This window comes from Carcharodon carcharias, chromosome 14 (genome assembly GCF_017639515.1).
Source record: "Carcharodon carcharias isolate sCarCar2 chromosome 14, sCarCar2.pri, whole genome shotgun sequence".
NCBI lineage: Eukaryota > Metazoa > Chordata > Chondrichthyes > Lamniformes > Lamnidae > Carcharodon > Carcharodon carcharias.
In genome coordinates, this window is record NC_054480.1 from 18,443,138 (window position 1) to 18,470,445 (window position 27,308).

General features: G+C 47.6%; 1 protein-coding gene across 2 annotated transcripts in view; it reads right to left on the reverse strand.

The window, feature by feature from the left end:
- Positions 1–27,308, reverse strand: part of plcg1 (phospholipase C, gamma 1) — a 155,875-nt gene that overhangs the window by 42,294 nt on the left and 86,273 nt on the right. For both annotated transcript variants that reach the window (XM_041204279.1, XM_041204280.1), the window contains 8 exons: positions 25,701–25,819; positions 21,943–22,028; positions 16,262–16,382; positions 11,901–12,069; positions 9,895–10,014; positions 7,300–7,401; positions 5,114–5,301; positions 4,225–4,425 (listed from right to left, as the gene is read on the reverse strand). In XM_041204279.1, the coding sequence (XP_041060213.1) occupies positions 4,225–4,425; positions 5,114–5,301; positions 7,300–7,401; positions 9,895–10,014; positions 11,901–12,069; positions 16,262–16,382; positions 21,943–22,028; positions 25,701–25,819 (1,106 nt within the window). The remainder of the gene's footprint in view (positions 1–4,224; positions 4,426–5,113; positions 5,302–7,299; positions 7,402–9,894; positions 10,015–11,900; positions 12,070–16,261; positions 16,383–21,942; positions 22,029–25,700; positions 25,820–27,308) is intronic.

Consider the following 27,308-nt stretch of genomic DNA (forward strand, 5'->3'; position numbering starts at 1 on the left):
TGACCCAGCGACAGTGAAGGAACGGCGATATACCTCCAAGTCAGGATGGTGAGTGAATTGGTGGGGGGGGCAGGGGGGGGAACTCCAAGGTGTTGGTGTTCCCATGTACCTACTGCCTTTGTCCTTCTAGATGGTAGTGGTCATGGGTTTGGAAGGTGCTGTCTAAGGAGCCTTGGTGAATTCCTGCAGTACATCTTGTAGATGGTACACACTGCGGCTACTGTGCATCGGTGGTGGAGGGAGTGAATGTTTGTGGATGTGGTGCCAACAAGCAGGCTGCTTTGTCCTGGATGGTGTCAAGCTTCTTGAGTGTTGTGGGAGCTGCACTCATCCAGGCAAGTGGGGAGTATTCCATCATGTTCCAGACTTGTGCTCTGTAGGTGGTGGACAGGCTTTGGGGAGTTAGGAGGTGAGTTACCTGTCACCTGATTCCTAGCCTCTGACCTGCTCTTGTAGCCACAGTATTTATATGGCTAGTCCAGTTCAGTTTCTGGTCAATGGTAACCCCAGGATGTTGATAGTGGGGGATTCAGTGATGGTAATGCCATTGAATGGTTGGATTCTCTCTTGTTGGAGATGGTCATTGCCTGGCATTTGTGTGGTGCAAATGTTAGTTGCCACTTGTCAGCCCAAGCCTGAATATTGTCCAGGTCTTGTTGCATTTGGACCTGGACTGCTTCAGTATCTGAGGAGTTGCGAATGGTGCTGAACATTGCGCAATCATCAGCGAACATTCCTACTTCTGACCTTTTAATAGAGGGATGGTCATTGGTGAAGCAACTGAAGATGATTGGGTCAAGGACACTACCTGAGGAACTCCTGCAGTATTGTCCAGTATTAACATCGGCTGGGATCATAACACTGTGTTTATATTGTATTTTACTACTCATCCCCAGTCAGCCACTGATTGTTTAATCCAGACTGAACATTGGTCGCCATGGTTGGGTCCTTTACATCCTTTTGTCACCAGGTGATGATATCATTCTGCTAGTGTGTCCAGTTCCATCGTCTCTGCTGTTCTGTCTGTATTATCCTTTTTCTTGTGTTTTCCCAGATTGAAATGTGAGACTTTTAACAGGCAGAAACCTCGTCTACTATTTAACTGATCAATAAAAACTTGTTCTTAAGTCTAGTAATGAAAAGAATAACCTATCTCTATCATACAAGACAGAAGGAGTATGTACAGACACAGTGTCTGCACCAGCTCTTTAAAAGAGCTATCCATTCATTTCCACTCCCCACTTTCCCCATAACACTGCATATGTTTCCTTTTCAATAAATATCAAATTCCCTTTTGAAAGTTATTATTGAATCTGCTTTTGCTGCCCTTTCAGGCAGTGCATTCCAGGACATAACAACTTGCTGCCTGAAACAAAAAACTCATTTTGCCCTGGTTCCTCTGCCAATTATCTTAAATCCATGTCCTCTAGTTATTGGACCTCTTGCCAGTGGAAACAGGTTCTGGAAATGTTGACATTGGCAGATTTCTGATGTGTATGAACTGGCATAATCTGGTAACTTGATCCGCTAGCACAAGACCAAGCAACACTCACTCTGCAACTGTTTAACGGCTGCTCTGAAGATGAGGAAGCATTTTATCTCAAACAATTTGCCTGATCTAAATCGTCATTCCAGTAATGCAGAGGCTGTGCCAGCAGACGAGGCTCCTATGGGGGACTGTGCTCGGTCATCCTGGATACCTGCTCTCGCACTTCAATGCTATTGAAGGAATTCAGTCCTTGCGGGGAAACGGCTGTAAGCTGACAGCAGCAGTTTGATGGCTCTGCAAGGGGTGCGTACAAATCGAACCTGTTCTGTCTGTCTGTTGGTCTGATTTCACAACAGCAGAGGGCAGAGGCTGCCTGAGAGATAAATTCCATGGGCAGAATTTCCCGGTTGGCGTGCGGGGGTGGGGGGGGGGGCGTGACCCACCTGCCGATGCATAAAATGACGCGCGATGACGTTGGGCGTGCGTCCTGATGTCACCACGCGTCATTCAGAGTTTCAGGTCGCTGGGTGCGCCTGCCGAACGGACAAAGGCCTGTTAATGACCTCACTGGGGTCGTTGTCAGGGCTGCCCGTCCAACCTTAAGGTTGGCGGGGGGCAGGCTGGGAGCCCAGGGGGGCTTCCGAAAAAACATGAAACCTCATCCGCGGGCGGGATGAGGGTTTTAAAAATGTTTTTTTAAGTTTTAACATTCAAGTAATTGACATATGTCCCAGCTCATGTGAGAGTGTCACATGAGGGGACTTGTCAATAATTTTTGTTTTCTCCGTTCGGCACCGTTTTTAAAGTTGAATCGATCTCCCTGAGGCAGCGAATGAGCGCAAGGACCTGCTCAGGGAACTCCCCCCAACCACCCCCCCCACCCCTGCCTGCACAGGGAGCTTCAGGGCGGATGTCACGCTGGGTGGGCCTCAATTGGCCCACCCACGTAAAATGGCGGCGCACCCCCAACTGGGGGCGCCGATCGGGAACCCTCCCGCCCGCAAACACGCCCGCACAAGCCCCCCCCCCCCACCCCCCCAACAGGCAGAAAATTCTGCACCTATTAAAATTTACAGAGACCATAGGTTATAGGTAGAGCACAGGTCAAGGGAACCCTGGGAGATGTGATGGGTAATTTCACCTGAGAGCTGCGTGCGCACTTGACCTGGGTGAGAAAGTTGGCGTGATAATGCTGGAAATCCTGTCAGGGACCTGCCCCCACCTTGGGCAGGGCTGTCCCACTGAGAGCCTTGTAAAACTACCAGTGTAAAGCTATAGGGGATCACAATACATGTTCAAACACTATAATGTAACGATTCTCAAATGTTTTGCTTCCAAGGCCCCCTTCCCATGTTATGAAACAATCCTGGAGTCACCCTGTAACACAATAAGTATTGTAAGATCAAAGCCTAACGGGATGGTGAAAGCCAGTGAGTTGAATTAACCACAGCGGTAATGGCGGCTGGCACATGAGAGAAATGGAGAAATACTTAGGGCCCTGAGTGACTTTGCCCAGTTGACGTCAACGCCATAAATCTTCTAGCAAGAGAGAGAGCCTCCCTTCTCTCCTCTTCCCCACCCTTTCACAAATATCTGGCAATATTGACTCAAAGGACATGATCGCCCAGAATGGGCCTGTCTGACCTTCAGGGTTGCAAAAGGCAATGAACATAAGCTCCAAGTTTGAGGTATGATGGAAAGCCGTGATTGTGCGCTCAGCTATTTTATTAATTCAGGTTGAAGGCATTGAAGGAGGGAATCACACCAGATCCTTATTACTACTGCAGGCCAGGAACTGACAAACACTTTCTTTCTACCTCCCTTCCCCTCTCTCAGACCACGTGATGCACGCACTCTCTCCAATGATTCCATTGGTAGATGTACCTTCCAATGTGATTCTGAACCACACGAAGCACAGGGGGTTTGATCCCTGACCTATGCTGAGTTATCTGAGCTCAGGTGGCAGTGTTGATACTGCAATGCCTCTTAGTGCCCCTGTTTCTTCTTCTCTCAATAGAAAAACCCAACATGGAATATGGACTTGCCACAGACTCGGAGACTGGAGAATCTCTTTCTTTCCACACCCTCTGCAAAGTCCTAGAGTGAGGAATCTCTCTCCATTGGTGTCCCTTCCCATCTCAAGCATTAGCTCCCTCCCCATTACAGATGACAGCTCTTCCTTCAAGGCAGTTCTCACCAGGGCAAAGCGATGTTCATCAAATGCACGGCTAGCTGAACCACACAATGTTGGGTTAATTTGTGGATTGTGCCACCCACCATCCCACCAAACTCAGACCCAATGACATTCTAATTCCTCCTATCTTATTTAGTAGCTAAATGCTAGGACCGGGGAAACTATTAAATAAAATCCTACCAAGGTAAATCTGTAGGAGTTGGTGAAACACAAAGGCACTTGTCCAGTCAAGTGCCAATGATGGCCCAGGGTAAACGAAACTTGCCCATGCCCAGTGCTTCTACAGCCCATTGTCAGTCAGTTGCGCACATGCCAATATGCAGGGGAGTCGACTGATGGAACAAACCGAATAGCTGACCCCTTACCTGTGGTCCCCCTGCAATGGCACACGACCCACCCCCGCCAACCATCCCCCAACTGAGAACCTCTGCTGAAATGTTCACTGCGTGCAACCTCCCCCCCTAACAAGCAAATACTTGGAACACTGGTTGAAGTCCCCTAACCGTTCTTGCTTTACTCGAGGGAACAACGCTGTACTTACTCTTTGCTTTCATGTGCGTTAGTCTGAGGTACCGGTTCCGTTAGCCGCATCTCGAATTCGTTGCAGCGAAGTGGTAACTGCTGATAGTGCGTAATCAGGGCGTACAGACTGTCAAACACAAGGTTGTCCGTCAGGTAGAACTTGGGGTTGCCCGCTTCCTGACGGGAATGGATACGACAATGCTGCACCTTTCCAGAGCGCCTAAGGGGACCGGGAAAATAAACAAGACATTTATTTAGTTTTTGTACTTTTCAATGTGTCATAGGTAAAGTTCACCATGGAATAAAGCTTCGCGGTCCAAAAGAAATGAAAAAATAGAAACCAATTAATCAGATCCTCTTCTGAACCACTGATACTTAATTGGTTTCACACCTCTCCCTACGAACCATCTCTAGCAAACAGTCCCCTTTAACACTTCTGAAATATCACACACCAACTTGAAACCTTCAAATATACCCAACCCCTCGTATAAACCATCTGATGTACCATACCTATTCCTATAATCTGTCTTGGCACATCATATTTCTTCCTATGAACCAGCTCCATTGTACCATGTTCTTCCTTCTAAAGAATTTGTCATACCACACATCTCCCTTATTATTTCTAATATGCCACACCCCAAGAACCCATCTCTGGTACATGACCTCTTGCTCCACGAAACATCTCAGGTGTACCACCCATATACCAAACCCCACTAACCCACCACGAGTATACCATTCCTCTCCCACTTTCACACCTCACTAAACTATCTCTGTTATACCAAACATTGCTCTCCGTAACACCCCACACTTAACCATCTTAGGTAGACTATACTTTTCACTATTTCTCACCCCATTAACTCATCTTTGGTACACTATATCTAAGCCATATGCCTCTTGTCAGGACTTACCAGAATGAGAGTGTGTAGTCACCCACAAATGTTTCGCTCTCACGCACCAGAAACGAGCCATTGGGGGCTCCCGTTTCAATGCAGTACTCCGTGAGTAGCCTTTCCGCGATCTGCCTCCCATCACGACCTGCACCAAGTTTCCCGTGGAACCACTTCTCTGTCACATGAAGGTCGGTGCCGCTACAAGGCTGGAACATTGAGCAGCATTAACACCATGGGGTTACCAACTGCTCACCCGTCATCCTTCTACTCTCTCACATTGTGTTAGTGGAGGGAGGGAGGGAACTGAGGGGCTCAAGTGGCTTTCTCGCTCATTGCCCCCCCCACCCCCCTCCAAGCGACATGTTGAACGTGGCTATTGTAACACTCACCTATTCAGAGCCGCACAATATTTGATAGATTCATAGAGGTCCACAGCACAGAAAAAGGCCATTCGGCCCATCGGGTCTGCGCCAGTCAAACAAGTACCTAACTATTCTAATCCCATTTTCCAGCACTAGGCCCATAGCCCTGTATGCCATGCCATCGCAAGCGCACATCCAAATACTTCTTAAATGTTATGAGGGCTTCCGCCTCTACCAACCTTTCAGGCAGTGATTATATTCTATGCGGGTCAGGCTCTCATTGCCTTGTTCATAATCATTTGCAAATGGGGGAGGGAGCCAAGGCTGCCATGGTGTGAAAATTGGGGGAGGGCTACAAATCTCCATTCTCGGAATTTGAAAAGAATATTGAGGGAAATTTCTTTAAAGATGGTGCAGGTACTTTCAATCATTTTTCTGACAAATTTTGACATCTTAATTGTGTTGCAAATTTTACATCCAGCGATTAAATCCTCGGCTTATTCGAGGATCAGGTGGCCGATGAAAGAACGCCCAAAAAATAATTGGTGAGGCTGTCTCATTGTTTTTTTTTTGGCGTCTAATTGCTGTCCGCCCATTTTTGATTGCAGCTTTTCTGGACTTTCTGAATTTTCCATCAACTCTTGCAGGAGAATTTTTGCCCTTGGCGGGGGTGCTCGGTGGGGCAGCCGGGAAGCTGGCTGCCGCCGCCCACGATTGGCGCCGTGCCGCCATTTTATGCGGGTGGTCCAATTAAGGCCCGCCCAGCGTGGAACACGAGCGGCAGCGCTCAACGCTACCTGTGCGGGAGGGGGGCGATGGCGGCAAGCAGGCTTAGTGTGAACTTCATGCATTTGCGCAAAAGAGTGCTTCAACGTCCTTGAGGCACGGAGCGCACAAAATATAAATGTCGTACAACATGTCCCCTCGTGTGACTCTGTCACATGAGCAGGGACACATTTTTAATTCAAGCGTTAAATTTTTATTTTATTTTTATTTGCTTTAGGAAACCTCATCCCGCCCGTGGATGAGGTTTCCTTAAAAAAAAAAATTGCAAAGGCCGCTTGGCCTCTTCGCCTGCCCGCCAACCGTTAGGTTGAGTGGGCAGTGAAAAGTCCAGGACAATTGTTAGCTTAATGGCCTTCACAGGCCTTTTAATAATTGTCGGCGGGCGCGCTGCCAGCTCCCACGTGTGCCCGCCGGCCTAACTAACGTGGGGATACGTGATGACGTTGGGACGCTCGCTCGATGGCACCGCGTGTCACTTTACGCTCGGCTGGGTCGGGAATGCGCCTACCCCCAGAGCTCAGTATTCTGCCCTTGGTGCTCGCTGATTGGTACATTTGGTACCCGCTCCATTGGAACCCATTGTTGATGGGTGAATCTGGGCCTGTGGGGCCCACAGGTTTGCCTATAGTTAGGTGCCAACATTCTCACCATGGATTAATACAGAGCAGAGGGAGACCATTCGGCCCATCGTGCCTGTGCCAACAAAGGTGGAGAGAATTGGATAAAAGTCGGATCGGGCTTCCTTTGTCTTTTCGTTTTAAAGTATGATTGCAAAGTTCAATCAGAGTTTACTTGTGCCTGGATCAGAAACATACTTCGAGGCTGAGCTGTGAAACTGAAATGATAGCCAAGAAAAATTTAAAACCTTCAGCCTTGTGGGTCAATCTAAGGTCTGTTTTTCCACACACCCTCTCCACCTTATTTTGTGCTCCTTTTTGGCTACGCAGATCATGTTCAAACTCTCAGGCCCTATGTGCCATCGAGTTATGCAGTAGTTTGCTATCATTTGCATTCTCGATGTGCTCTGCATCTAACAGTAAGCTGTTTGGCACTCACCTCTCTCTGTTCTTCCTCATCTTCATTGGCTTGATTTGCTGATGTCTCCTCTGTATAATAAATCTTGCTGCTTGTAAGGACAAAGTAATGTGGATTCCATTCCTAGACAAACCCCAGGAATACAAGCAGGTTACCAAATAGTAGGTGCATCACACGAGACTGTGCTAGCGACACTTACTTAAAGAACACACCCAGGTTATACACAGGCTGATAGAAATTTTAATATAATATACATTCTTCACGTAAACAACATTTTAGAAGTTTAATTCTCAGCCAGTGCAGACAGGGATGGAGCGACCATGCAACATGCACCTAATCCTCAAGCAGCACAAACTACAGCCCTGTCTCCGTGGCACATTTTCCGGAAAGGTGGCCCCTATTTCGTGCCCACAGGTCCACAGAACAAAATATCAGGGCCCGTGACCAGCCATGAGCCTGATGGTCAACCAAATCCTGAAGTGTAAGACTCAGTTACACCAACTCTTCTGTACGTACCCTTCTGCAATGTCATGTTCTTTAAAAAAAAACATAATAGTCAGAGGATGATTTTGATATGAAGTTTTGGAATGCCAGGCGGATCAGAAGGACAGAACACTGTGGCAATTATAAATTCTTTGGTTTAACGGCCGTTTAACGTTCCTAGTACAGTGAACCCATTACACCGGAACCCCGCTATGTATGACGTGGTCCGCTATAGCACGGAATTCGGGATAAGGTGGGGCCTGTTTTGGACCCCAAAAATTTTCATTTGTAAAGCCAAAAATAGAATTGCCATGGTGCTCCAAGATGGGATATCAAGAAGTATCAGTCTCATTCTGCACAGTCAGTCCTACTCACTGTATGTTTGACATTTTATCTACTGCAAAATGTATTCCTCTGTCGCAAAATTCAATATTTTCTGATGAGATTATCTTGCATATTTTAAAAGTCTAACTTTTCCTTTTTGTAACTTTATTTAACCCCAATTTAAATTGCACAAATAGATTAGAACAGCAGTGCACACATATTCAGTCCTCTACAATATAACTGCCAAAACAGAAGTTTACAAGGAAATTTTTGACACTTTTCTCAATGAGGTTCAATGAGCGAATGTTTATTTTGAAAAGAACATTTAGTCAGAAAGAATGCAAACTTAGTGAAATATTTTCTTGTACAATGCACACAGGCCAAATATTACATATCCATTTGGATCAATGTTCAAATTGTTATCTGATCCTCCCATACAGGAAGAATTAACACACCAAAATGTTGATTGAAGTGCTTACAGTTTTTTATTTTTAACTGTAATCAAGTGGAACGCATCTCTGTACCATATACTTTGGCCGACTTAAATAGTCAAGTTAATCACCAGCTTTGATTCAAATGATTTGCAATGAAACTATTTTTCACCACTATTATAGCTATGAATATAGAAATTAATTAAGCCAATTTCCAAAGATTGGAACATAGGGGACTGGTACAGGACATAGTTAAAGCAAATCTATTTATTTGTATTAATTAATTTCTCCATAATTGACCCAAAACAAATCTTTACACAGTGCCTTTGAAAGGGGTTCATCACGGAGCAGTCTCACCTATAACCTGTTTTGAAGATATGGACCCCGTGGACAGTATTTTAGTGGGGTCCCAGTGCAGCATTCAGATAGTAACATGCAGGAGTAGCGGGTGTGTTGCTCACCGCATCCAAAGCTCCAGAGAGTGAATATAATGGATGCTATGGTATTGAGTCATATGGATCAGGAAAGGGACCCTTTGAATCCTTGAGTTGAATGATCTGAGAGAACTGGTCGTACAGAGCTTGAATATTGCTGAAAAGAGAGACATGTTGCCGAAGCTTCCCATTTTGCACTCATCAGGACAAATGTAAGAATGACAAATTTTAAATGATCACAACAATTTGTAATGCATGAGAAAATGGTTGGCAAGTTGACTGGTTGGCAAGTCTACCCTGATTAGCCGAGGCGTTGCCATGGAGAAAGCAACGGGGAATCACAGGCTCCCCAAGCTCCTGGGTAATTCAAAAAAGATGCAAGACTTGACCATTTTCCTTTTTGCAAAGAACCTGTCGCTGTCTATGAATTTAAATTGCTTCTAGCAGGTGTAAATGAGCCATGTTACATGGTCGACTGATTACCTTAAATTGGTTGTTAATTTGGCATTCTTGCATTTGTCCCAAAGAGTACAAGACAAAAAACTTCAGCAACGTTTCTCTCTTTTCATCAATGATCTGAGAATTCCTACTCTGGGTTGCTAGCCAGTGACTTCTAATGGAAGTGCAGGAGTGGGCATCCAGGATTAAGATTAAGCGTGATTGAGGTCATGGTCAAAGAGTCTCCAACACCACTCACTACAAGACTGAGCTACCAGAAAGCTGCTGTCTATGGGACTGAGTCACCAACTTCAGAAAAGCAGGGCATATAGGTGTGGAAATTAGAAGCAAAAAGAGGATAAGGAACAAATATTAGCAAACTAAAATATGAATATGAGTTTTGCAGCAGAGGTATCAGGAATGCTCACGCTGGATTAGAATCTCCAACTCTAAGAATCGACAAATGAATGTAAAGTGTGGAATAAAATCCCAAATCTGGCACCTACATGGTTGATTGGATCCTCAAGGTACAAGATTCCATTCTTTATCGAGTTGCTGATGTCGTTCTCAGAGTACGTAGAAGTCGAGACTTCCTCATAGGCACTGCCCTCGGCCAATTTCTTGTGCTGAGAAAGGGGGAGATGTGGGGGATGAATAATGCAACAGTTTGGGCAATGGTCACTCTGACATGTATATGGGGCAGTGAAGTATCTAATGTACAGCAAAGAAAGCATCTGTAAACATAGAGAGGACACGTATCCTACTACACTGAGGAGAGTGAGCGTTTACAAAGAATTAATCATTTTTGTGATCATCAAGGTGAGGGACATCACTGCTGGGAAACGAAACTCTACACATTTTAGATTAAGCACTCACAGCTCCGGCACAGCACAACATATGCAGAATAATGATCCTTTCACTCTGCCCCCAAAAAGTTCCCCAGTCCAAACTCAGATGGAACATCCCCTCCCAGGACTCCAACCACCCCAAATCCCAGCCATCAAGCTGGCTAAACACCTCATTATAACATCAAAGCAAAATACCGCGGACGCTGAAAATCTGAAACAAAAACAAAAATAGCTGGAAAAACTCAACACGTCTGACAGCCTCTGCACACAGGAACACAGTTAACTGTATTAACTGTATCCATCTCCGCAGTTGCTGTCAGACCTGCTGGGTTTTTCCAGCTATTTTTGTTTTTGTTCCTCATTAAAACACCTCGATTTTAAAACCCAAGATATGTAAAGCCTGAGTCTCCCCACAACTAGTTCCAAACCCCAAGATTTCGTCCCCAGTCAAAGCTCAGAAACCCCATCAAAGTTCAGCCAATCTTTTTTTAAAATCATTCACAGGATGTGCGCCTCGCTGGCAAAGCCAGCATTTATTACCCATCCCTAGTTGCCCTTAAGGTGGCGCTGCTGAGCCACCTTCCTGCCCACCGAGTGTCTTGCTCAGTCACTCCTGAGGGCAGTTAAGAGCCAATCATGTTGCTGTGGTTCTGGAGTCACATATAAGTCAAACCAGGGGCTTGGCCTAAATAGCCAAGTGGTTATAGTACTGGGCTTGTAACCCCAAGATCAAGAGTTCAAATCTCACAATGGCAAACTATGAAAACAATGTAACTTCATCTGAATAGGAACAGATGGAAAAAAAAAACGTGTTTGTACTCGAAAGAGTTATAAGTCAAACCAGGTTAAACACAGCAGATTTCCATCCTTAAAAGGATATTACTGAACCAGATGGTGTTTACAACAATCTGGTAGTTTCACGCTCACCATTGCTAAGACTGCTTTTTTAAATTCCAGATTTACTTATTTAAACTTTGCCATGGTGAGATCTGAACTCATATCTTCAGATCATTAGTCGAGGCCTCTTAATTATTAATCTAGCAACATGACAATTCCCAATCTTCATCGCACTGTCTACAGTACTACCAGAGTCCTCTACTCCCGGGCTCCAAAGCAGTAGGCAACCTCCTTCAAATTTGTACATCATCCTTGAATTACAATGTTTATAATAATCAGACGTGCACATTACATCTTCAACCAATCCCTGACCACTCTAAACACCTCGCTCAAGAACCATTTCCTACTGCAATCTCCAACTAGATCCAAACTCCGTTTGCGTCTATAGAGAACAGCTTGAGCTGCTTAACATATTGCAGTGAGGTGCTAATAGCAATCGATTTGTCACAATTTTAAGCGATGAACGAGTTGTCATAACACTCAGAATAACAGTGGGTTTTGTGGGGGGTGGGGCAAGGGGGTGTGGTGTGAGTGCGGGCTCCGCCCTGAAACTTATTGTTACCAAAGCACTAAATAAATGTAATTACAGCAATACCCTTGCACGCCCTGACAATACTTAAAAGGTACACTCCAAGGATGCAATGTGCCCGTCTGCTTAACATAACTTAAAGGGAGGAAGGAGTATGGTTTGAAAAACTGTCACCCCTCCCCCACCCCTTCATTAAATGAATCAAAGCAAAGAGCTGGCATTAATGATAATGGCTGACCTTAATCAGGAATTTTCTCCTCAGCTGATTGGGTGAGGGAAGCCCGTCTGCAGTGATGTCGACCGGTTTGGTCAGCAGCATGTCACCAAACACCTTCTTGAAAACGTTAGCCATGTTTCGCTGTTGAACGATACTGCAATGGTCCTCGATAGATAGGATCACAGGGTACCTGCCAAATAATCCAGGGAGCAAGGGTAAGATTCTAAGAGTTGGCACACACGAGCGCCAGGAGTTCAGACTGTGACCTCGTCCCTCGCCACCTCAGGTCACACTGAATGATGCCTCATCTTGCACTAAACTTCACACACCAGCTCCCGTGTTAATTTATTCTACTGAACCCTTGGCATAGAAGCTGGGGGGGAGGTTGGGGTGGGGGGGAGCTCGCTTGAGGCTACCCTTCTACCCCCATCAAATGGCTGGGGCAGCCTCCGACAGGGAGCAGCAGCCACGGCCGGGATGGAAACAGTCCCCGAGGAAGGTATTCAATGATGGATTGCGAGCTGTGACCCGAGTCCGGGATCTCGGCAGGGCGAGGTTGGCAGTGTGGGGACTGAGGGGGCAGCGGATGACAAGTCAAGGGGGGGGGGTGGTTTCCGCCTGGAGTGCTGGGCACTTGGCACCAGCCGCCCCCACCCTGGGTAAATTCCCAGTTGCAGTCGGAATAGACTCTTACGTGGCCATTAGTTGGCCACTTGGGCCTCAACTGGCCCATGGATGAGCAGGCCATCTGATGCCTCTCATCACGCGGGTAAAATTGCAGTAGGGCGGATAGACAGCGGGGACAATGACATTGCCCCAACCCCCGCCGCCTGTCACCTCACCCCCGGAGGGTGGAGGGCCATATAATGTAAGTCACCTTATGCTGTGATGATAAAAGCCGGGTGTGAGCCCCAAGTTTGCCTTTTAAACCTGTGACCCTTGCACTGCTCTTATAATTTGAAGTAAGTTTCCACATTTAACTTTTCAGCACCGTTTACAATCTTAAGAAACACCATCCAAACTCCGCTCAGACAACCTCCTTTCGAGGGCAAAGTGCCCAGGATTCTCCATGTTTTCTGCTTAATGCCTCCCTCCAAGAGCGGGCATCTGCCTTACCCAGATTTACAGAATATGCGACACAGGAACAGGTCATTCGGCCCAACTGGTCCATGCCAGCGTTAATGCTTCACACGGGCGTCCTTCTGCCCTTCTTTATCCAACTCCATCAGCATCTTTCTTCCTCGTGTTTATCAGGCTTCCCCTTTAAACACACTTATGCTATTGACGAATTTCAACTATTCCTTGTGCTAGCGAGTTCTATGTTCAAACTGCTAAGGGTAATGAAGGTTCCCCCGCATTCTCTGCTAGAACTATTAGTGACTCTTTTATCTTGTGGCCTCTAGTTTTCAAAATTCCCCACAAACAGGGACATCCCTAAATCTGCTCAATCAAACTCTTCCATCATGTTAAAGGCCTCTATCAGTTCACAAGTCAGACTTCTCTTCCCTAAAGACAAGAGCTCCCTCGCATCCTTATCCAGGCCTTCAACGTCCCCCTTGTGTCTCATTGACCAGGAGCGGACATCCTCAAGGTGCTGAGCACTGCACAGTTTGATCATAACTAGCTCTGATTTCCATTCTACTGTATTACCCTTGTAAGTTCACCATTTTATTGGTTTTACTGACTGCTGCTCTGCATTAGTTAGATACGTTGACTGTTTTATTGGCTGGATCATTACCCACCTTATGCACTCGAGGGTAAAACTCATTTTTAAAATCTTAACCCATTTTTACTCTATTCTTGCGGGTGCTCCTGTCACACAGGTGATAAAATGGATTATAATGTGTAAACATTGCTTACTGGGGAAAGCTATGAGTCAAACATTCATAGCTGAACTTCAGCAATCAGAAGTCCTACCCACTGATGTTTGGAAGAGTTTGGGAAACTAAAAGATTCTCTTTGGTTTGATGTACAGACGACCAGTTTCACTTGACCATTACCGAAGCACTGGACAGGTGCGAGAGGATCTCAGAGCCCAATCTTGAGCAGGCTGAGAACTCCCTCAAGAAACATTCTAAAATTGTATCAGCCTAATTCTGTAAAGCACTGGAGAGCACTGGCTTTGAAGGCCTGCGGACTTCCTCGTACAACATTCGTTGTATTTAATGAGCCATCAACGTCAAGTGCCTGAAATCTGGACTTGGGCCTAATGGTGTACTTAAAGGCTGTGCTTAAACTGTGGGGAGGATGTTGTCATAGCAGCAGCAAGGGAAGTCAGCCAGCAAACTCAAAATATCCACAGATAGAAATGTTGGACTGAAGGAGGCCTTTTTTTTTGTTGTTACTAATGGACTTGTTCACTTTCAGAAGAGGCAAGTAAATGATGGCTTTTGGACAGAACTCTCCGACACAGGTGCTGACAGTCATTTGGTCAGGTGACACGGTGATGGAACTCTCCGGAAGGTCAACCTACGCAGAAATGAGTGGAGGTGTGAAGGCTCGATCTTGATCTCTCAGGTTATGATCTCAGCATCAATGGGGCACAAATGGAGGTCAAATGGAGGGCAAAATTGGAGCTGACTTCTTAATAGGCTTGGTGGATATGACTACAGAGCAGCAATGGGTAAAGCGTTACCTGCCATGGCTTCTAAAGGTTAAGGGCAATCTGACACAATGAAAAAATTAAAATGCTAAATGTTGGAATACAAAGAAGGATTAAGAATCAGAGGACACCAATTTAAGGTGAGTGGCAGAAGTAGCAACGGCAACACGAGGAAAAGCCTTTTTACGTGGCGAGTGGTTAGGACACGGAATGTACTGCCTGAAAGTGTGGTGGAAGGAGATTCAATCACGGCTTTTGAGAGAGAAGCAAATCATTACCTGCAGAGGAAAAACTTGCAGTGCTATGGGAGAAAGGTGGAGGAGAGTGGGACTACATAAGTAATTGCTGTAGAAAGAGCCTTTCGTCTTGCACTCATCAGGTCACTTCACAAGGATTCCAATATAAGGGGAAAACAACAATTTATACTGCATGTGAGGAGAGTGCTGATTGATTGGCAAGTGGCATTGCCATGGAAAATGCACCAATGATGGTGACTGACAGGTGAAGCTAGCTGTTTCTCGCTGCTACTACGCAGTAGCAACATGAGTGGTATTCGCCACTAACAGGATGCTGCTGTCAAGCCAAAAAGACGATCTGCCTATCACACAGATGAGTAATGCGGTATATGAATTTCAGTGCCAGTGTGACGCTAGGTACATAGGCTGTACGTCCTAAAGACTGGTGGATCGTATCAAACAGCATGTTCCAACCGCTGTTAGCAATGGGCAGGGTTCAGGCCGTATCCGACCAGCCCTTGCCTGCAAAGTGCATTGTCCAATATTAGTTGTGATTTCATGACTGGGCAACACTTGGTAGATAATCCTGAGTGTGCTAAGAATTATGCTGACAACCAATTTAAGATTGTCAGTCAGGCTTGCAGTGTGATGCATTTGCATGTACTGGAAACTACATATATAAATACACACAGGGCCCTGTTCTTTCTGTCTGCAAAGAAAAAGTTTTGTGTTTTGTAGGCACAGGCTGGTTGTGTATGGTCTGTACCTTGCCCGTTGCGAACAAAGGTTGGGACAAGCCAGTTGATACGATCCACCAGTCTTTGGGGCATGTACGGCCAACATACCTAGCATCACACAGGCACTGAAATTCATATACCACATTACTCATTTGTATACACACACTGTAACAATGTGTAACAGCGGACACACACTGTACCTGTGTCAGCTAAACAAAATAAATGACAGCCATTCGCTGACTCATTCCTCAGGGCAAAGCCTTGACCAATCAGGGTCAAACTGCCTGGTTTAAATTTCAAACAATGTTTGATAGTTAACTGTCAGTCACCATCACTGGTGCATTTTCCATGGCAATGCCACTTGCCAACCTATCAGCACTCTCTTCACATACAGTATAAATTGTTGTTTTCCCCTTACATTGGTATTCTTGTGGTGTCCTGATGAGTGCAAGATGAAAAACTCTTTTTTCAACAATACCCAAGTTCTGTACTACCAAACAACTGCATAAGTTGCTCTCACAGAGAGCCAGCACTGGCATGATGGGCTGAATGGTCTCCTTCTGTGCTGTAACTAGTCTATGATTCTATGAAAGTAAATCACAATGAAGGGAGAGAAAGGAAATGGAAAGGTTTAAGTTCTGTCATATTTTCGCTACCTTAAGGCAATAAAGACAATGCTGACAGCACACCACTAACTCCAAATGGTCAGAACGGCTGACGTAATAATGTCGCTGGGCGAGTGCTTCTGCTCATGTTTAAAATAGACAACACACGGAGCTTATCATGAGAACAAAAAGGTGATCTTACTCTGAAGTCACAAAGGCATGATCCTTGATTGTGGTCAGAACATCATTAAATTTGATTTTTGATGTCAGGGTGTGGCCATGGTAGATAACTGGCATTCCCTCAGGTCCATCCCAGCAATCCACTGTAAGAGAAGTTATAATTAGTTCAATGTTTGTATAACCTGATCCAAACACGAAATTGTGCTCCTCTCGCTCGCTCATACGCTGTTAATCACATCAATCATCCTGTGGGCCTACACCTCATCGAAACTACTAATTTCTGAATGGTATAAAACGCAATTGTCATTTTATTCTGAGTAAGACAATCTCTTTATCTCCTCTTCCACCTCCCCTGAAGATGCTGACTCTAGAAAGAGTGCTAGCTAAACTGTCCAATACTACATCCAAATGCTCAATCTTCAAATATACTCAGTTCATGTCAGTCTATTCCACTGCGGGCACCAATCACAGCTGAACTTCCTTGTCATCGGTTGTTCACATACACGCTCTTTCCAGATGGGGCCTGTGGACACCAAACAGAAACCAGGAATGCAGGTTGGGGGATGATTGCTCCCAATCCCCATCGAGCGGCCTGGACTGGGCACTTTGACCATCAGTTAAGTGTCAGATCAGACTCAGCTGCATTGTCCTCTTGGGTCAAAAATGGGCCCACTGACTGTCAAGGCTGGTACCTAAAGAACAGCCACTCTGGTGAAGTACCGGAAGGTGCTCAGCAGCCAAACACAATCCTGTGCCTTCAAGAGACAGATCAGAGACAAAAAAAGGTTCTGATGAAAGGTAATGAACCTGAAACATTAACTCTGCCTCCATTGATGCTGCCTAACATGCTGATTATTTCCAGCATCTCTGTTTTTATAACTTTTAATTGTGACTTATCTGATAAAATTCTTTAATTCTTCCTTTTGGATGCAACACTCTAAAACATTCAGGTGGCCAATGTTCATAAGACCATAAGACATAGGAGCAGAAATCAGGCCTTTCGGCCCATCGAGTCTGCTGCGCCATTCAATCATGGCTGATAAGTTTCTCAACCCCATTCTCCCGCCTTCTCCCCGTAACCTTTGATCCCCTTACCAATCAAGAACCTATCTATCTCAGTCTTAAATACACTCAATGACCTGGCCTCCACAGCCTTCTCTGGCAATGAATTCCATAGACTCATCACTCTGGCTAAAGAAGTTTCTCATCTCTGTTCTAAATGGTCTTCCCTTTACTCTGAGGCTGTGCCCTCGGGTCCTAGTCTCTCCTACTAATGGAAACATCTTCCCCACGTCCACTCTATCCAGGCCTTTCAGTATTCTGTAAGTTTCAATCAAATCCCCCCTCATCCTTCTAAACTCCATCGAGTATAGACCCAAAGTCCTTAAACATTCCTCATACGTTAAGTCTTTCATTCCTGGGATCATTCTCGTGAACCTCCTCTGGACCCTCTCCAGGGCCAGCACATCCTTCCTCAGATACGGGGCCCAAAATTGCTCACAATATTCTAAATGTGGTCTGACCAGACCCTTATAAAGTTCAGCATTGACATGTCTCTTTGATGGGTGGTCAGACCAATAGATTCAAGGGAAAAATTGTCCCCCTGTCGGGAGGCAAGTGTGGGAGCGGGGGGGAGGGCGCCACCAATTAAGGCCCAACCAGCGTGATGTCCACCAGGAAACGCTATGCGTTCCCTGTGCGGGCGGGGGAGGGGAGATTCCCTCAGTTGGGAGTGTGCTCTTTCAAGCATGTGCGCGAAAGAGCACACAGATCTCCCTGAGGCTAAGTGCTGGCTCCCAACATCACCCCGCGTCATTTTACACATCGGCGAAAGGGCCCCGCTTGTCAACCGGACGATCCTGCCCCGAGGTCATTGGGCAGAATTTTCCACGCTCATACTGCGGACATCCGAGGAGCAGAAGTCGCTGGAGCCCAACACCAACAGCAGGCTGGAGGAAGGTCCATGGCTTGCCGGGTGGATTCTCATGGACATGGTTCTGCTGCCCAGCAGCTCACAGGAGATGGAAAGTCACCGTTGAGGGTCTGCTCACAACGGATGATTGTCGAGGGGCTGGAGAGGAAGGTCCAGCTGTGTTTAGGAGAGGAAGATACACCGGGGGTGGGAGAAGGTCTATGATTGACTGGGAGAGGAAGGGTTGTCGGGGGAGGTGAGGTTGGGGTGAACAAAGGTGTCAGGAGGTTGGGTGGGGGTAGGGTCTACAGGGGAGGAGGGAGTAATAGAGAAGGCGACGGCAACTGGGGAGGTAGGTGTAAGGGGGAAGTAAGGTGTAAAGGGGGAGGAAGGGGTAAGGGAAGGAGTGGGGAAGAAGTACAGAGAGGGGAAGGAGTCCAGGGGGGAGGAAGGTCAGGAAGGGGGAAGGAGTAAGGGTGGCAGAAGTAAGGGCGTCTGAAGAAGTTAGAAAGGGGGAAGGAATAAGGGGGGGAAGAGTCTGGCAGGGCATGGGGGAAGGGAGTTCCGTGAGGGGAAGGAGCTCTGTGGGGGAAGGAGTTCCAGGGGTGGGGTGGGGGAAGGAGAAGAAGCCTGGAGAGGGGGAGCGCCCAAGTGAACATGCAAGGAAGGGCTCTGATGAGTCCATGACTGCCTCCTGGGGAGCCAAACTGAGGATGCGGATGGAACGAGGGAATGGCGAGAATGACCGGGGGCAGATTGAGGCGGTAGGGTGGGAGGGTGAGGGTGCAGTGGTTACGGTAGAAGGGATGGCGAGAGTGGTTGGTGGGGACTGAGAGGCAGACACGGACCCTGGGGATGGGAAGGGGATGGTTGAGGAGGTTAATCTGGGTGGGGGTGGGGTTTTCAGGAAGGAAGGGAACGTGTGCATTCACCTGGACATTCCCAAAGGAAAAAGGTTGTGGCCGGGGAGGGAGGATGGAAGGTGATGCCGGGGGAATCAACAGTGATGGAGGAAAGGAAATGGGTGACTGGGGGAGGGGAAAGGACGGGGGAGTGAATGAAGAACTGAATCACCACCATGCTGTCTAAATCGAAAGTAAAATGAGATTCATAATGGGCGAGATCAGATATTGCATGGGAGTGAGTTCAGTGGGTGGGCGGAGATTCAGGTCAGCTCAGATGGACAATTGAAAGCGAACCCCAGCAGGTAGCATTGAAAATGCTCAGGACATTGAGGTGAGCGTGATGCAGGAAGGATCTGTGTGTGCGTGGGGGAGTGTTTGCACCAGGCTCTGAAAGGCCCTGCAACACACACAATTCTGCCTTCAGAATCACTTGTGAGCCGGCTGTGTGCAGCTAACCTGCTAGTGGTGGAGAGAGGGTGGGGGGGGGGGGGGATGCAGTGGGAGGACTTGTGAAGCCTGTCAATGAAGCTGAAAGACACCATTGCACATTATACAGTGAATATATTTCCACATTGTAAAGTGATGAAATGTGTTCATCTGTGCAACCAACAGTGATCAGAATTTCTTAACTTTTGAACGCCTTAGACTTCTAGGTGCTGCCCTGATATCCGCAGCAGGGGTGAAGACAGCCTGCGCAATGTTTGGCCCTGTTGCCTATGATGGCTTCGGCATAGGTCCTTTGGAGACCCAAGGCTTTGGGGGCCCCAACTTACACTGGCTGTCCTCCTGTGGGTCAGCTGCTCCCTCTGCGATGACAGGGTGAGGGAGTCACAGGCAAAGGGGACTCGGTGTGAGCATTCACTGAGATTCCCGAGTGGATGACCCAGGGGTGTCCCAGCTGCCGCTCCTCCTCCCTTCGGATGCCCGAGGAGCCCGGCCTGAATCCTTGAGGGGGATATCGAGGTGCCTGGCTTCCCTCTCGCATCACCACTGCAGGAATTCACCCATGGCTACCACAATGGAGTCCAGGTCTGTGCCCATCTCTGCGTTCCGCAGGACCAGGGTCTCCATGGCATCTGCCATCCTCCCTATGGACACCTATACACACACATGTGGGCACCACTTCATCAGAGAGCAGGCAAACGCGCTCCTCCGACTCACGTGCCACTCTGTTGAGGGCTTCATCAGCTGTGTGTGATGTTCCCATGACTTCTCCTGACTCCCCAGGACGAGCTGGAAGGCCAAATCCAGAGGCTTGTCATCAGACTCGGACCTCGCAGATGCTTCTTCCCTCACAGTCCTCCTCCTGCTGCAGATGTGTGTCCATGTGGTGACCACCAGATTGTAAAGCGGATCCTGCTCTAGATCTAGGTCCCAGCCATCTATGTGTCTCTGCGCTGGTGGAGGGTGTGGGTAAGTGCTGTGAAGGGTCTTCCAGGCTGTTTGTTTCCAGCTCTTCAATGGGAGGTGGTGTCCTCTTGGCTGTGGTTAGGACATGGATGGAGCTGAGGGATTGGCTGGCTGAGGGTGTCGGTCACTTGGCAGAGCTCCCTGTGAGCCAAAGTAGAGGTAATTAGTGCATGGCAGCAGAGTCAAAAGCAGGAGAGAGAGCAGTCTCAGTTGCATTGAGAGAGGGATGATGTGGTGCAGGATTCTCACGAAGGTGTTTGCTGCTGACCTCACCATCACCGCAGGCATGAACTATGCTCTCACCAGTCAGTGCGATGGTACAGTCCTCAAAGTGACTGAGGGGCCTAATGTGGGCCACACCATCCCAGTCTGGGGCCCCTTCCTGCTGCTGTGAGCCAGCTTCTCCTGCATGAAACCAGATGGAGCGAGAGCGTGAGCAGGACACAAGGCACTGCGTGAAATGTTTGTGTGGTGAGCAGAGCCATGGACAGGATGAGGACGTGTGATATGTGATGTGTTGTATGATTCTGATGGAGATGTGAGGGTGTGTGTGAGAGAGTTTGTGGTGTTGTCCCTTGAGGTGTGAAATCTCTGAGCTTGTGCGATGGGTTTGAGAGTGTGAGAGTTGAGCGTGATGAGAAGAGGGACTTACCCTGGTGGAACGGATGAGACCATTTATCCTGATGCGGCACCGGGTGGCTGTCCTCTTTTGCAGGGGATCGGCACTGACCACTGCCTCTCATGTTGGATTAGTGATGTTGCTGGCCCTCCTGCACCCAGAGTGGGGGTAGGGGACATCATGGCGGACCTCCACTGCATCTAAAAGGCGCTCGAGGGATGCGTCATTAAATCGGGGTGGGCCTTACGGGGCCATGTTTTCTGTGCAGCAGTTCCTGGGCTGGAAGCACCGAGAGGTGCGACCGTGGCTGCACTTTAAACATGGCACCCCTGCAAGAAGAAGAGGCGAGACGAGTCTGGCTGGTGAATCGAAGCCCGCTCGCCATCAAAATGGCGTATTTCCCGGGAATGCGTGATTAATGAGACAGGATTGGGATGGGACGGCACAAAAACCCACCATTGCGACTGGCGGGTAAAACATCCTTTTTCCCGACCACTTGGTGCAAATCTGGGACAATTCCGCCCTTCGACTGTCAATATATACATCCTTAATCCAACGTGTGCATTTGCATACCAGCTGAAGCACCCTTTTTTTTTTTAAACATTCTTTGAGCTAATTTTGAATTTAGGTTATAGTAACTACTCGGATTCTCTGGAAAAAAAAATTACTCAAGATCCTTAACACCAGCGGTGAGATAATATTCTCACTCCATCGGACCTGCCTGGGCTTGGGTGGACAGAAAATGTGCTAAACCATTACAAAGTTGTCATCTCTATCTGTCCTGCCAATGATGGTGCTTTATGTTGTTGAATAAAATAATTCATACATGTCACAAGACGACATGCTGATTTGCTTACGTTCAATACACCGGCATCCCATTCTTAGGCAGCGAGCATAGGCTTCCAATGAGGACTCGCTAGAGAACTGATCCCCTGTTAGGTAGCTGCAACACAGATAGCAGGAGTCAGAGATATCCCAAAGACAGTCAAGTGGAAATGTTCACAGTTGTTGTAGACATAAAAAAAGCAACCATTCCACATGCAGTGGATTCAGCAAAACAGCGAATCTCGAAAGGCACATTGTTTGCTCAGCTGTGTCTTTTTTTTAAATCAACGAATGGGCAACAGATTCATTCATTCATCACAGTGGCTGAAACGGAGCACGACCTTGGCTGCCAGATTCTGGCCACTTGCAACGCTCGAGCGCCCGATTTGGATGATGAGGTAGAAAATCATCTCAGGCAGTGGCACAGAAAGGGTGGCTATCTGCAGCATCTGATATCCAGTTCCATCGCAGCCAATGGAATTAAATATATTCAGGCACTGCTTATAAGCGGTGGCTGATCAGACACTGTCCGTTCTGTGCCACTGTGCGAGACCAATTTCTATCCTGTCCTGTTAACAGCATTGTATCATGAAGAGCGCTGGATTAGAAGACATCATGTGTGCCACACAGAAATGCCTCTGTATCTAAATGTTGCACTGTTAATCACTTCACTGTGATATGGTATAGATGATGTTGCTGCTCAGATCGGCTAGCTAAAATATTTCTATTTGTTCACAAGAATGTGTGTGACGCTGGCAAGGCCAGCAACTATTGCCCATCCCTCGTTGCACGGTGATGGTGATGGTAAGCTACCCTCTTGAACCACAGCTATCTGTGCGGTGATTGCACTGTCATGATAACATTAGGTAGAGAGGCCAATGGAAAGTGACAGTCTGCTGCGATTAGTTATTTGCAAATGAAATTGAGAAGAGCACCATCCTGCTTCTCTGCTACCTCTGATCTCGCCACAATCTGAATTGATGCTGGCTTAGATAATTATCTCACTGAAACATCTAAGATTCTGAAGGGGCTTGGCAGGTTAGACGCTGAAATGGCTGTTTCCTTGGCTGAAGAGTCTAGAACTAGGGGGGAGGGGGTTGTGTGGGTGCAGCCGGGGGCGAGTGTGAACCTGATCAACGCCCCTGAAAGGGTGCGCGCCGCTATTTTACGTATGCGGGCCAATTAAGGCCCACCCAGCGTGACGCACACTCAGAAGCACTGTGGACTCCCTGTGCTGCTGGGTGTGGGGTGGGGGGGGGTGTGTGGTGGTGGTGGTGGTGGGGGGCGGGGGGTGGGATTCCCTGAATTGGGGCCTGTGCTCTTTCGTGCATATGCGCACAAAAGAGTGCAGAAATCTCCCTGAGGCAAGGAGGCGCCTCAGGGAGAATAGTTCAAGTTGTGAAAAATGCAATGAAGGTTTAAAAAAAACATTTTAAGGACACGTCCCCTCATGTGAAACTGCCACATGAGCCGGGGCACGCCCCATTAACTTTTTTCAAAAAAAATGTAATTTAATTAATGAACCCTTCACGAAACCTCATCCCGCCCGTGGATGAGGTTTGATGATAAATGTGAAGGCCGCTTGGGCTCTTCGCCACCCCCCCACTGCTAACCTGAAGGTCGGATGGGCAACATTCTTAACAGCTTTAATGACTTTGTTAATGGCCATAATAGGCCCTTGACGTGGCTGTGTGGCCGCCATGATGTGGGGTGATGGTGGGATGTCCGCCCAACGTCACCATGCATCATTTTACGCGTTGGTGAGCGGGCCCCGTCCCTCCTCGCCGACCCGAAAATTCTTCCCCAGGGGTTCCAGTTTCAGGATACGGGATCGGCCATTTAGAACTGAGATGAGGAGAGTTTTTTTTCCCCGTCAGGATAGTGATACTTTGAAATTCTCTGCCCCAGGGATGTTCACTTGTTGCGTATATTCAAGAATTAGCCCCGATTTTTGGGAGCTAAGGGATATGGGGTTGGGCCAGAAAAGTGGAATTGGGGTGGAATATCAGCCGTGACCTTATTTTATGGCAGAACAGGCTCAAGGGGCTGAATGGCCTCAAACTGCTGTTACTTCTTATGCCTTGCAAGGTGACACGTTACTGTAACGAAAGTTAAGGCTGTTTGATAGAATGAAGTCGTTCCTTCCTACCGCCCCAGATGTACAACTCAAACAGCTCTTTCGTATCACCTTTGCACCCACAGCAATATTGTGTTGCTTCCTGTTTACAGTGCTATCTCTGTCCGCAATCCTAAAACTGATAGTAGCAGCTGCAGCATTTAATAAAGGCACAGGTTTACACAATCTGCTCTTCACAATCAGAGCCAGGTAAAGGGCATCTTGCACAAGGACAAAACACAATGTAGCTGGGCCGAACAAAGGATCAGGAAGCACCTATTCCAATAACCCGCACTCCCCACTTCACTCGGGGCTGGCCACTCAGCATCAGCATGGTTCTGCTTTCAGGGGTTTTCTGTACAGAACCCCCTCAGCCAAAATAGCCAAGCACATCATCAATTTGTTCCCTATTCTATGAATGGGCACATACAGGCAAGGCAGTTTGTGCCTGTGGATCTATCTGCTTTAGAAGAGGGAGAGAGAGAGGGAGGCAGTGGGGGGGGATTAGATTGAAGTTTAGACTTAGAAACTTTCCCATGGCCAACATTTTCTGCTCGCCGACGTGTTAGGTGACGCGTGGTGAATTCAGGCGTGCTACCCGAAGTCACCGCACGTCATTCCGATCTTTTGTTCGGCAGGCGCACACCAGAGTCGGCTGCGCGCCCGCTGAACTGTCAAAGGCCTGTTAAGGCCATTAATAAACTAATTAAAGCAATTGTCAGGGCTGCACATCCAACCTTAAGGTTAGTGGTGGTGGGGGGGGGTGCAGGTGAAGAGCCCAGGCGGCCTCCGCATTTTTCATGAAACCTCGTCCACGGGCGGGATGAGTGTTCATGAAGGGTTTTATTAATTTAAAAATTTTGATGAAAATTCATAAACATGTCCCAGCGCATGTGACACTGTCACATGGGGGGTGGGGGTTGGGGGGGGGGGGAACATGGCGGAATAATTTTTAAATTCCTTTTTTTCAAGTTTTCCAAATCAAATTAATCTCCCTGAGGCAGCTCTGTGTCTCGGAGACTTCTGCGCTCCTTTGCTTGCATGCACGAGAGAGCGCAGGACCCGACTCTCCCCCCACCCTCTCCCCTCCGCCTGCACAGGTAGCACTGAGTGCTACCAGGCGCACATCACGCTGGGCAGGCCTTAAATTGGCCAGCCCACGTAAAATGGTGGCGTGCAGCGATTGGCTCAGCACCTGCCTGCTCCCAACACTGGGGAGGAGCGGGGGGGTGGTGGTGGATTTCTCCCCCATGTCTAATGACACATGAATTTGTCTGTATCTGTAGTTAGTTATTGCTGGAACAGGCCATGAGTCTGTCACAGGGGACTATAAATTGAGGGGCGCTACTGCACATGAAGTATGGCCAACTAGGAGATTCTCCTGCTTTCACCGCCTGCCATTGGTGTATTGGAAGGATTTACAGGTTGATAATTAACACACCTTCTGTGGTCATCAAGCCGTGGAATAGGAATCGAACCAGAGCTTCTGGTTTAGGGGCAAGGACACTACTCCCTGCGCCACAAGACCTCTAGAATACAGTTCAGGGCTCTGGAAATCTACTCCAAAGGAGAGGCACTGGTGGCATGGTTACTGAAGAATTCACCAGAAATCTGGCAAACCGCGCTAGAATAGGGGACTGAACACAGCTACACCATTTTGTGGTGGTTACTCACGTGTTGTGAGATGATGAGATCCAGTAATGAGATAGAGGGTTACTCATCTCTTCCAGGCAGACCTGATCAAGTCTCGAATCCCAAATGGAGTTTTCCTTGGAAAACAGGAAAGTCAGGAACTGAAAGAATATTGAAATATACAGTCAAAGGTTAGCAGCAACAATGAAGTTCAGCAAAACACCACAGCCCCGCTCCACCCCTCCTCACTTTACCTCCTCCGGAAGGGCTACAACTGGTCTTAGCAAGGGACCTGAGCACCACTCCCACAATTTAACTCAAGCCCCATGGAATAAAATAGATGTATGGTATCTGCTCTGTAAACTTGAGCCACAATTATAGTCACGTTCACTGCTCCCCTCACGCTGGCCGTATCCAGTTCTCTTTGCCTTGCCACCTCCCTTCCCATTTTAAAAGCCTCCTTGGAATGATCTTGGACTGTGCCTTCCATTACCAGTCTTGCCCACCCTCCACCTAGCCCCATGCATATTCCCCCTTTTGTTCTTCAGCACTCTGGAACATCGAGCTGCAGCTGAGTTGTTCTTACAAAGTGTAGTTGGCCTGATTTTCACACAGACAATTGTGAAATCACTCTGATAGCACATTATTTTTTGTATTCATTCACAGGATGTGGGTAGGCATCGCTGGCTAGCCCAGCATTTCTTACCCAACCCTAATTGCCCCAGGTGGGGCACCACCTGCTTGAATATAACTGAGTGGTCATTTCAGAAACAAAAACAGAAAGTGCTGGAAATACATAGCAGGTCAGGCAGCAACTCTGGAGGGAGAAATGGAAGCCGGGATTTTCACCGAGTTGGGTTGATTTGGGAGCCCTTTCAAAATCGTGGGCGAGTCCTGATTCCCGGATTCCCAGGGGGAGGTGATGGCGTAGTGGTATTATCGCTGGGCTAGTACTCCAGAGACCCAGGGCAATGCTCTGGGGACCTGGGTTCGATCCCGCCACAGCAGATGGTGGAATTTGAATTCAATAAAACTATCGCCCCTTGGTGTTCAATGGCATTACAATCACTGAGTCCTCTACTATCAATATCCTGGGGGTTATCATTGACAAGAAACTGAACTGGATTAGCCATATAAATACTGTGGCTACAAGAGCAGGTCTGAGGCTAGGAATCATGCGACAAGTAATTCACATCCTGACTTCCGAAAGCCTGTCCACCATCTACAACGCACAAGTCAGGAGTGTGATGGAATACTCTCCACTTGCCTGGATGAGTGCAGCTCCCACAACACTCAAGAAGCTTGATACCATCCAGGACAAAGCAACCCGCTTGATTGGCACCACATCCACAAACATTCACTCCCTCCACCACCGATGCACAGTAGCCACAGTGTGTACCATCTACAAGATGCACTGCAGGAATTCACCAAGGCTCCTTAGACACCACCTTCCAAACCCACAACCATTACCATCTAGAAGACAAGGGCAGCAGATAGATGGGAACACCATCACCTGGAAGTTCCCCTCCAAGTCACTCACCATCCTGACTTGGAAATAATATCGCCGTTCCTTCACTGTAGCTGGGTCAAAATCCCGGAACTCCCTTCCTAACAGCACCGTGGGTGTACCTACACCACATGGACTGCAGC